Source organism: Cyprinodon tularosa, unplaced genomic scaffold (assembly GCF_016077235.1).
Source record: "Cyprinodon tularosa strain WSP-4 unplaced genomic scaffold, ASM1607723v1 ctg4, whole genome shotgun sequence".
Lineage (NCBI taxonomy): Eukaryota > Metazoa > Chordata > Actinopteri > Cyprinodontiformes > Cyprinodontidae > Cyprinodon > Cyprinodon tularosa.
In genome coordinates, this window is record NW_024039118.1 from 1,665,606 (window position 1) to 1,677,556 (window position 11,951).

Here is an 11,951-nt window from a genome sequence, read left to right on the forward strand (position 1 = left end):
CAGTGTGCTTTGTGACAAAATAAACTTGTTGAACTTTTACTCCAGTGTCCGTCTAGTGGTGTTCTGCATATTTGGGTCACCTCTAGTGTACCCATCATGACAAATAATAAAAACTTTTTGTGAAAAATCAGTGCACATTAAAGCAGCTTTCAAAGACAACATAAAATAAAATGCTATCATATTTTAATCGTGAGGCAATAAACAAGGGAAAATGTAAATCTAAACACTTCCAAGTGTAACAAGGACACATCAATTCCGTCAGTATCAAATAAAAATGCTATGAAAAAAGAGTCTCACTCTTTCATATAGTTTCTTTTAAAAAGTAAAACAAATTTTTACAAATTAAACAGAATAAAAATAAAAACTTTTTTTTTAAATCCTTTGTGTAAAAAAAGATTGGTGGTATTTCCAGGAATATGCCTTCTGTATAATTTACAGTGCACACTACTCTGTTTTACATCTGATTTTAAATACACGAAATACCTCCACAATTGCCAAACTTTTTGGGCCCTTCTTTTCAATAATGTCCTCCTTTTCTCTGTTGGTTTCTCTCCAGAAGGAATGCTCTTTTTTTACATTTATTTTTTTTTTTTATGCTGCAGCCCAAACATACACGTGGGCCGCTTTGCTATTATTGTGCTGTATGTAAACAAGTCAACCTAACCTGACCTGGCTCTGTTTCTATTGGTTTGTCACAGTATTTCCTAATTATGATTGGCTACTACCAAAAAAAAAAAGAAGTTCCATCACGGTAGACTCATACTTTAATCGAGAAAAAGTTATTTCACAATACATATTGTTATTGTTTTATCGCCCAGCCCTAGGTTTAAAGCAGACATTGACATTAAAATTTAAGTAGTCAGTCCAGTAATTGGGGAAAAAAATAAGTACATTTTTCCAATTCCACAAGATGCACCAACATATGCTTTGTCATTAAAATAACTTCACAAGTGCAAACTGAATACATTGCTGGCAGTGGAGCCTGAATGCAGTCAGGGCAGTTCTTTCTGATGAACATCTTGCATACAATGATACTGTGATAACAATATAGGTAAAGATGATATACTCTGCTGACCTCCTTTTTAAACTGTAAATGCTGCTGTAATCTGAGGTTGGAAAGGCAGTAGTACATATTTAAAAAATTCTGAAATGACTGAATACAAAAAAACAAAAACATTTATAATAGACTTTTTTTATTATTATTATTTCACAATCTGATTATTTTGATCCAATAATAACCTAATATTCTGATTTACTTTTATTTCTTTGTTGTGATAAACACACCATGGCCTACTTAAGTCAGACAGATGTTGTGTTGTTCCTAAAAATCTGCCCATTGAGCACTTTGCTTTCCCAGACTAGGCTCCAGTGTCAGCAGCAGCAGCAGCAGCTCAGTCCAGCTATACTTATCACTGCGACTGTTGGACCCACAGTGGGCCTTGACGCTGACAGCATGCAGCCAGCCCTATTTGGACACGGCTCCAACCACAGCCTGTCACCTCGAACCTGCCGCTGTTCATTCATTTTCTGACCCTTCATTCAAAGATCTTCCTGCTGGCTTTTTATCAAACTGTCTTCTACTTTGACAACCCTGTCCACAAAATATTTTTCTACTAACTCCAGCAGCTGCTAAATCCTTCGAGCTGAACAGGCACTTTCAGGCTGACACACACAGGCTCAGTCCTATAAACAGCAACACACGCTTACAGTTTTTTAGGGAGCGGCAAACTTATCCGGCTTTCTTATTAATAGGCAGGAAGAAAGGGGGGTGGAATAAAGGGACATACCCGGCTGTCATGGCGATGTTGTAGAAAGTGAGCCATGCTGTTATGAGGGCACTTTTCGTTCTCTTCTTGTTGTTGTTTTCCTTCTCCTCCACCGTGCCGTCCTCCTCGCTGGACGCCATGGCACCGGGGGCAGGGTGGGGAAGTCAGAAAGGGAGGTGACAGCTGGGGTGGGGAGCAGTGGGGTCATTCATCCATCTATCCACCCACAGAGACACCCCCTCTCTATCACACACACTCTCTCTGTGGGACAACTGCGTGGCCTGCCGGTTGGCCCCGCTGCATGTACTTTAAATCAGACCTAAACACGTCTTGCAAATGTATTCTTTTAAAATGAAATGGTCCTTTTCCAGAATGATTGGAAAAAGAAAGGGACCCAGAGTGAAGGCTGTGGGGATCGACCAGGTATTTGCAACCTTCTTAGAGCATAGGCACAGTGCTCTAACCCACAGGCCAACACTCCCCCTAAATGTAAAAAAGCATGGCATGTATTTGTATTCATCTTTTCCAGTATGGAGAGATTATTTCCAATCAGTTATTTATTGTTGTTTTCCAAATAGTGTAAGCCCATTCACATATGGGTAGTGTATATTAACAACCATGTTGTGTCTCATCACAAATCATAAAGTAAATTCAGATCTGGACATTGATGAGCCCATTCTAAACACATGAATCTCTATTGAGCTATTATCTTCCTGGTCCTTTCTGGTAACTTGATATCTGCTGTTGCATCAAACTACTGAGACTTATACCTTTTGGATCAACCATGAGATTTCTTCTATGCATTTACCCAGCGCTTAAAGGGGTTCATAGTCGTCTAGCAACATTGTAATGAGCAGCTTTGTGTTTGTATGGTTACGGTAGTTTATCTTGTTGTTGTTGATAAAGATCTAAGTAGGGGGGAGCATTTAGATATGAAACAGGAGGGGGCCTAAGAGGGATCCTTGGGGAATGCCAAGATCATCCATTTTTGTAGCTTCTAATGTAAAGTTTCCTACTCACCCAATGAAGGTCCTGTCTTTGAAGCAAGATTTAAACCAGTCCAACATGGAAAGAGAAAGGCAGTTTTCCACCTAGTGATAAACTGTGTCAAATGCTGCTCTAAGGTCCAATAATACAAGCACATTTGGTTTTTCCTCAGTCTGCATTTAAATTGATGTCATTTAACACCTTAACAAGGGCAGTCTCTTAACTGTAGTAAGCAAAAAAGACTGATCGGAAGAAGTCCAAATGGCTGGTCTGTTAGAAAGGTGTTTAGCTTTTGAAACAAGCTTGTTTGAAATAATCTTAGTGAAGGGAAGAGGAGGTTCAAGATACTGTAGGAATCTAGTTCTATAGTAGCAACTTGTCTTTGATTAGCTTTTTTAAATGCAAGTATAAAATAGTTGTTTTAGGTCCTGGAGAAGAACACCTGACAATCATAATGTGTTTATTATTTTAGTTGACTCAGATGATATAACAGGCAGAGCTTATTTAAAAGTCATGGGTAAAAAATCTAAACCGCAGAAAGAAGACCATGGTGGGAGTATGATTTCTTCTAAGATTTTTTTTTTTTTTTAGCTTATAAACTTTTGTCAAGATCAGCTCTTGCAGGACACAGCTTTGGTTCTAGCTAGTCTAATCTTTTGTGTTTTTTTGTCAGTGAAGAAATTAGTAAATTCCTTGCTGTCCCTGGTAAAATGGAGTTTAGATGTTACAGTCACAGCCGGTTCATAGTGGCTATTAGGGAATGTGCATTGCTATTTATGCTAAAAGCAGATATCTCAGAAAATAAATATTTTCTTGCATTTTTTACTTTAAGTTAAACCATAAAATCTGTCTTCATACACATTGTAGTGAACATGGTTTTTCACAACACCAGTCACATGATTTGCAGCTGGACCTTAATGCCTTGTAACAAGACGAAGAAGAAGCCTGGAAGTAGCTGGAGGACGATGGCTCCCACTAAAGTCATGGCTTAAATATAGATACCGGTATGCTGTATCTAATGTGTTTACATCCTTTGCAGGCATGTTTTGTTTATTGCATAAATAAATGTATTCACATGTAGTTTTAATTGTATTTGTTGTTTAATGGAAATACTGCAATTGTGAAAGTTTGCATTTGAGAAATTTGTAGAAAAATCTATGGTTTTGTGCACATTTGTAACAACACTATTGTGTGTTATCAGAGTAGAGAAGTGGACTTAACATACCCTTTTTGAGCTCCAATAAATGCTAGCCTTTAACTCTGTACTGTCACTTATCTTAACACCCATGTCCCAAAGCCCTTGATTCTGGCTATTATTGTATATATCTTTAAATAGCATTAAAAGAATTCTGTCAGTCTCCCAGTATCTTGGGATGGCATCATTTGTGGGATGGCATCATCTATGACCTTAGCTATCTTTACTGAATGTTTATTGGTTCACATGTAGCATTTTTTATCAAAAAAAACCTGCCCGTGGATGTGAAAAAATACATCTTGGTTATAAAGCATTTTTTTTAAATATTATTATGATTCTTCAGAGCTTCTTCAACACTCTCATGACTGGTCAAATATGCATTGGCAGGACAGAAGTATTGTTTTGAAATATGTGCAAAAACAATTTATGTAAAAAAAAATGTATATGTCTTATGTTTGACATAGTGTGAAGAAAATAGGAAAGCAAAGCTTACTTTATATATGCATATCAGTTTTGTTTTCCTGACATGGAGCACTATTTGAAAAAAATGCAGTGCTGCACATTCTAAAGCTGGCTCTCCTAATGACATCATGCAAAACATACAGAAACTAAACACATCAACCCAATTACATAGTGGATTAACCTTATTTTAAACAGATACGATACACTCTCCCAAGCGTAAAATACCTGAATGGCAAGGAAACACTCTCATCACAATACAGCCCCAACCTATCAAGTTAGAAACCCCAATATCTTCAAATAGTTAGAGAAAACTTTTCTTAAGATTAGCATTTAGGTAAATAAATGTTGTTGGTTTTCCATCAATATGATTTTGTCACTAGATGGCAGCATATCAATGGTAGAAGCAGTTTGTTTTTGCTTTTGTTGATTAGGATTCTTGAACCTGAGCTAACAACTCAAACAATTAAATAGGTCACAGCTCCACTTATAGATTGCAAAGACATAAAATCTTTGGCTTAGTTGCATTACTAACACATCATTCAAGTCTGGGAATTGATTAACTGTTTATTGTCTTTATAAAACTAGACTAAAGGTTTGTCACATCACCATCACTCTGGAGAACACAATACCTAGTGCAGTGTAAGCAGTTGGTTGAGCAGAGAGCTCAGACTGTGGTGTGTGGAAAATGCTAGTGGAGGCAGACAATGCCACAGTCCGAGGCCTGACCAGCCCTCGGAGGGGCAGTGGTCGCCTCACCATCTCCCTCCTTTCCTTCTCTTATTGCGAGCTGCCACAAGATGGGATCGGGGAGTACATTAAAGTTTGCCCTTTGTGAAGTTCTGCAATTTGCGGGTCTGTGCGTGCCACTATTTATTGTAATGCAGAGATTTGCAGTCATTGTGGCCATGGTCAAAGCATCTGCACAGCCACCGGGCGACAGCAGTACTGCCTACTGGCTGATCGTGGCCTCCTCCATTGCCTATGTTACCTCCACTGCCCTGCTGGTTTGGGTACCTTTGAAATACATGGTGTTTATGAAAAAGAAGTTTATTGTCGGGAGGAAGAAGTGGTAAGTTTCTGATGCCCTTACTGTTTGTGTCATTATCTTGAAGCTTTTTGCAACTCAGCTGGTGTGGGTCACAACAGGCTTGTAACTGGTTCATGTCAATACTATGAGTTAGCAACTGTTAAAACTGCTTTCATCTTGATCTCTTATCTTTTTTTGCTGTCACCTCAGGAGGCCCGTGGCCCTGGTATATGTAATCCTGTCAACGTTACCCTGCTTTGCATTTCTTATTGCCAGCTCTGAGGTAACAGTATACAGAGAACTATTTGATACATCTGTTTAGCTTTGAGGGCCTTTTAAGTGGAGCAAAGGTTGTGATTTGACAGAATCCTGTTGTACCATGGGGAGAACATCCAACCTAATGGTTAAGAGGCTACAGATAAGCAGCTTGGTTCCTCTTCCTCTCCATGCTGTCAAATTATCTGTCCATGAGGCACATTCGGACTTCCTTGTTGGATTCCATCCAAACTCAGTTTGCCGTTTCACGTAGTTTTCTCAGAAGTCTAAGCTGACCCAACATCCCTTTTCTTATCCGGTGTCTTTTCCAAAAGTGCCATAAATTCTGCTAAGATGGGATCTTTGTCAGCTTTTTTTCTGTGTCCCATTGGTGTGAACTACTGACTTAAGCAAATACCAAAGCTGCAAGAGATATAATGTCTCAATCTAATCTTGTTTACTGAGAACTGGAGGCTTTGGGTCATTGGTAGCGCAATCTCTAAACCTAAAACCTAATTCATAATTTTTATCTCATTTTTTGTCCAGGTACAGATAAACAACAACTTGAAACATGATACCTTTACAGAGATCCCTGTGTCTTTGGTCTTCTTCTCCTTAATCTGCATTGATGTTGTGGAGAGGATCCGGCACTGCAGATTGACAGGACAGGGTGAGAGTAAAACTTGCTCCCTTAACACCCAGTCATTTTCACATACTGAAGGTACTCCTTTTGATGTTAGAGATTTTTTTTTTTCAGAAAAGAAAACATTTTTAACCCTTTAATGCTGACTTTTTAAAGAAACTGTTTCCTTTAACATTGGGCAGCATGGGGACAAAGTTCTAAGCATTGCTACAAGGAGATCCTGAGATCACATTCCACCCAAGAAATTCCTGCATGGTGTTTACATGTTCTTTTGTACTTATTTTTTATTGCCTGAGGCATTCATGAGTTTATAAACAGTTCTCTGTCTTCAGGTTGCACAATGACAAATGCTGCCCTTTATCACTGATAGTTTGAGATGGGCAGCAGAAAAAAAAAAAAAAAAAAAAAAAACATAAGGAAAGTTTTAAGTTACAACACTTTACAGCATAGGAGACAGAGATGGCAAAAGTACTCACTTTCCGTACTTGAGTAAAAGTACAGATACTTGTGTTAAAAAAATACTCTGGTAAAAGTGGAAGTACTGATTGAACTTCTCTACTCAAGTAAAAGTAACAAAGTACAGGCTTGTAAATTTACTTAAAGTATAAAAGTAAAAGTAGAAACCACTTTTTTCATGCCGTTGCCTACATTTTAAATGGATGTCTGCCAATAGGACTAGATCTCCGTTGTGTTCATTTTCAATCATCTCGTCGTCCATACTACTATGCTAACGCTAACACCACCAAGCTGCAATGATTTGCCGCGAATGAATACCGCCGAATCTGTCGATTCATCTTGTAGTGGTGCGTCAAATGCAACGTAGATTCCCATCCAATTAGATCGAATTTGGTATTAATGACGTGAAAAATAATAACGGTAACTCCACTGAAATGATTCAAAACTAAAGTAACGAGCCAATTTTTTTAAATGTAAGGAGCAGAAAGTACAGATATTTGTGTAAAAATGTAAGGAGTAGAAGTAAAAAGTCACCATAAAAATAAGTAGTAAAGTAAATTAAAAATATCAGAAAAATCTACTTGAGTAGAGTAACAAAGTATTTGTACTTCGTTACTTCCCATCTCTGATAGGAGACCATCTTTTAAACAGCTGTTGATACTGAATGAGTCCTTGCTTACTCACAAACAACATAGTGACTATAATGTAAATACTTCAAATGAGTCCCTTTCTTCAACTACTTTGTAGATTCTCCATGATAGACTTTTTACAGTTGAAACTACTATTAGTCTCAGATATAATCTTTCTTTTAATGAATAATACAAATTTTCCAACTCTTTTTATTCTAAATTAATGGAAGAAATGTTCATATCATAAGGTTACTCAGCCAAAGTCCTGACTTTAATTTGACGGGAGAATCTGCAAAGGTAGCTTAAGATTAGGGTGATGAAGCCTTTCAACCTTAGAAACATTGGGGTTTTATCTAAAAATCTAATTTTAAAATCTAAATGAAAGCATGCCAAAATCTTGAAAGTTATTCAAACAAAAGCCTTTTTAATAGCTATCTCACAGGGTGTAAATCATTTAACATATTACATTTCTTAAAGGAATAGTACACCCAAAACATGATTAGCCTTCATTTTCTACTCACCCCCATGCTGAACAACACCCTGGAGTACTTTTTTGATATCTGAAATGCATCTGGAGATCTGGTAAGGCTTCTTGCTGTCTGCTGACATTCAAATAATGGAGGTCTATGGTGCCCGAGACAGAAAGGTCCATAAAAGTCCACAAAAAACGTGTCAATATTCCTCCATACTGCTCGTCCAATGTATTCCAAGTGTCCTGAGTGGGTAGCGTCCATAATTTAATCAAAACAAAGTCATTTAGAATGTTTTTAGGGCATAAACAGTAGTGTATAGGATTTCCTGAAAGTGCGCACAATCGCGATCACGACACTACGGAAGCCGGCAGAACAAACCAGATGAAAGTGCGCATTCAGCGTCTGCTCTGCCAATAATGCAAGCGTAGAAGAAGAAATGTGCTGTTTACCTGTGCAAAGAAAGAAACAACGAAAGAAAAATGTCTGAGGACTTCAGTGTTGAGGAAGAGCATGAGTTCTTTGCCGAGCTGAATGCGCTGGTTTGGTCTGCCGGCTTCCGTAGCGTCGTGAGCGCGCATGTGCGCGCTTTCAGGAAATCCTATACACTACTGTTTATGCTCTAAAAACATTCTAAATGACTTCGTTTCGAGTAAATTCTGGATGCTACCCACTCAGGACACTTGGAATACATTGGACGAGCAGTATGGAGGAATATTGACACGTTTTTTGTGGACTTTTATGGACCTTTCTGTCTCGGGCACAATAGACCTCCATTATTTGAATGTCAGCAGACAGCAAGAAGCCTCCCAGATCTCCAGATGCATTTGAGATATCAAAAAAGTACTCCAGAGTGTTGTTCAGCATGGGGGTGAGTAGAAAATGAAGGCTAATCATGTTTTGGGTGTACTATTCCTTTAAGTAAGTTAAAATGAATGAATTACTATTGTTATAAAAACCTTTAATCAAATGAAGATCGTTTTGAAATTAAAAATGTATTTTGAGGCTTGATATAAGATCAGCCAATCAAACTCTTACCTGAACTGAAGGCACTGGAGAATAAAAAAAAAAAAAAAGAAAGAGCGTTAGAGCAAACATTTGTAAATTCTTTTTTTGTAGAAATGACTACATGTTATTTTGTAGTTCAAAAAATCTTACATTTTAAAATGATCTATGTGCAATCATTAATTATATATGGGTCTTTGTATGAAACAGAAAGGCAACATGTTTAAAAACTTGAAAAGGTAGACAGCGCCATGAAGAGGAAGCAAGTAGCTTGGTTTTAAGTTTTCCAAAGAAACATTGTTAACATAAAAATAAAGATTAAGCAAAAGTGTTGCAGTCATAGAGACCAAATTGATAATAGTAATTCTTGCCATGATGTTTACATTTTCGTTTTAAAACAGTAACCTGAGGAAATAGAAAGTCTGAGCACAAATGGGCCAAATGTATCCTGAGACGCTTGCACTTTTGCCGACCTTCCGAGAAAAACATGGATATCATTTTCTAACTTGTATGCAGAGAGTTCAATATGTGTTTCGATTCTCCAGTGATATGATTGTGCTTTTTTTAAAATCATTTGTAAATCTTTCAGTTGACATTTTTTCAACACTTTTTTATTATTTGCACATTTTTCTTTACAGCCAATGAAATGAGAAGACATTCTGAACTTCCCTCCACTGTCCTAACTCATGTGGAACCAATAACACCAGTATCCCCAATCCCCCCAGCTGTGTCCAGACCATCAGTGCCAGGACCAGTGCTGACTGGGCCAGCTGTGCCCGGCCCCGCCTTGTCACGGCCAAATATGCACGGGCAAGGTATGTCCAATCCTTCTCAGCACGGAGCTGGTCAGCTGAGCGACAGGAACCAGAATGGATCTGGAATACGCCCAGAGACCAACGGTTCAGTTCCTGGAATACCTGGGAACTCTAACAGACCATTCAACATCTCTGAACTGAGTTCACCATCAATGAGTGGTCCAGCATATCATGTGTCTCCATTCACTTACACGGGCCCTCTGAGGTTCCTGTGTGTAAGTGATGCCCGAGCAGACGTGTTTGTGGACAGCTTTATGTTCTGGATGGATACAGTGGAGATGGTGAGGGTAGCTGGACATCCATTGGTCTACTACTCAGGCTGGGTCTTTCCTATCTACATCTTCAGCTACCTCTCCTGCCTACGTGTGGTGGTCATGCCCAATACCCCTCTACTTTCGTCTCTGGGAGTTGCTCTGCAGGACTTACCATTTTTCTTCATGCGTGTAGGCCTAATAGCCTTCTTTGGCTTTGTCACCCCCGTCCTCTATCTGATGAAGAACCTGTTGGTGTGTTTGGCGTTTTTCTACTTTAACTTCATGACTAAACTGAGGGTGTTTAATACAGAGAGGTTGTTCTTTTGAAACCATCAAAAGAAAAAACAGAATATTGTCAAGAAATGCAACCTCGAAGGATCCAACAAGAAGCTTTATCAGCTGAAAATTCATATTTAGCAAAGATATCATATGCATTTCAATTTGTGATGCAAATATGATAGATATACCATAGGTTATTGTAAAACTGAAAAAAACTAATTCTGAAACCCTGGAGGAAACTGTAACATCCATCATCCGTAGCAATTATTGCCACTGAATGTAAAGAATTTACAACAAAACCATTTTTTATTTAAGTAGAAAGATCTCACATATATACAAACCTCTAATTTTGTTATATTTATTTTGTGTGGTCAATAATATACAGCAATAAAAAAAAAACTATAAGGCCCTAAAAAAATAACTGTCAGTTCAAGCAATATATATAAGAAGAAATGAAGAAGCACCTTATACGAACTGCAATGAACCTTAGAGAATATATCATGTTCTGGGTCTGCTTTTCTTCCACAGGCCCTTAGAATCTTTTTTAAGATAGTTGCATTGTGAACTTTTGAAAAAATGTCTCAGTAAGAATTCTTGCTAACATTTAGATTTAGACCCAAGATCAGCTGTTGGAACCAAACAGTTTCCATGTGTTTAATGTAAAATATCTTGCTGAATTACAAAATAGTACTTTTTACAGGCCAAATGGGAGCTCCTAGGCAATTTGGACACACCGTCAACTTATAGTTGCAATATGTTTAATTTAATCATTGTCAAAATATGCTGTTTGTACAACTTGAAACCCTTCTGCATGAATGCTTGTGTGAAATGTGTAAGCTAGTGTAAGTTGATATGTGTTTTTACTATCATGACTTGTTATTAATATGTTCTTGGGTTATATGAGTTTCTTTTTGCTAAAAAGACACAAAAAGAACATTTGTGTGAGTTTGTAACACAGATATATTTATTTTGATAAAATTTAAACTAAAAAAATTGTAACTTTAATGTCTAATTCGTCTTGTGCATAGATCTTTGACCTTTGTTTTGTCTGTTTTTGTTCCTTTCTTGAACCTTTATACCTGATATTGATGCTATGTCTCCCCTCCCCAGAGAAAATGTTTCCTGCCATTCTTCTAGAAAACAAGCCTGTCATACAGACAAGCAACAGTGAAGGTGTCATGATGTACTTGCAAATTGTGTTGTGCTTCAACACAGCATCCAAACATTAGCTGCTTAATAATTCATTTTAATTCTGTATTCTTTAAAATATGGCAGAATGTGCTTAACGTGCATAAACTTGTGACATCAGAAATAAAATTTGAATGACCCAGACTGTATTTGTCTAATTGCATAGTTTTGAAAATTCATTAGCTTTGAAAATGCAATTAGTTTGATTAAAAATTCAGCTTTCAGTTCTATAATTCGAATATTTGTGACAGACATACTGGTCCTTTAGACACAGTTAAGCCAACACAGATTTAGCAATAAATCTGTGTCACGTTACAATTTTTCTTACAGCATTTTGAGATTAAGCTGTGGAAAGTACATGAGGTTGGTAGGAGTCCTTACAAAGCTTATCTACCATTTTTTCAAATCATCAAAATATTCACAATTAGCTTGCTATGTGTGTAAAGTGAAATCATTTGTGCAATCAGCTGCATTATTGATAAAAATTAAGCTGCTTTTCTCAACAGAGGACTGATAAGAT

General features: G+C 37.5%; 1 protein-coding gene and 1 pseudogene across 1 annotated transcript in view; one reads left to right on the forward strand and one right to left on the reverse strand.

Annotated features, from left to right (window-relative positions):
- The window catches only part of hacd1 (3-hydroxyacyl-CoA dehydratase 1), a 31,561-nt gene extending 29,617 nt beyond the window's left edge, over positions 1-1,944 (reverse strand). Inside the window, exon 1 of the mRNA XM_038297892.1 lies at positions 1,788-1,944. Within this exon, the coding sequence (XP_038153820.1) occupies positions 1,788-1,906 (119 nt within the window). The 5' untranslated portion in view covers positions 1,907-1,944. The remainder of the gene's footprint in view (positions 1-1,787) is intronic.
- A 3,151-nt stretch (positions 1,945-5,095) lies between these two features.
- On the forward strand, positions 5,096-10,640 carry LOC119791689 (annotated as a pseudogene).
- Positions 10,641-11,951: the final 1,311 nt, after the last annotated feature.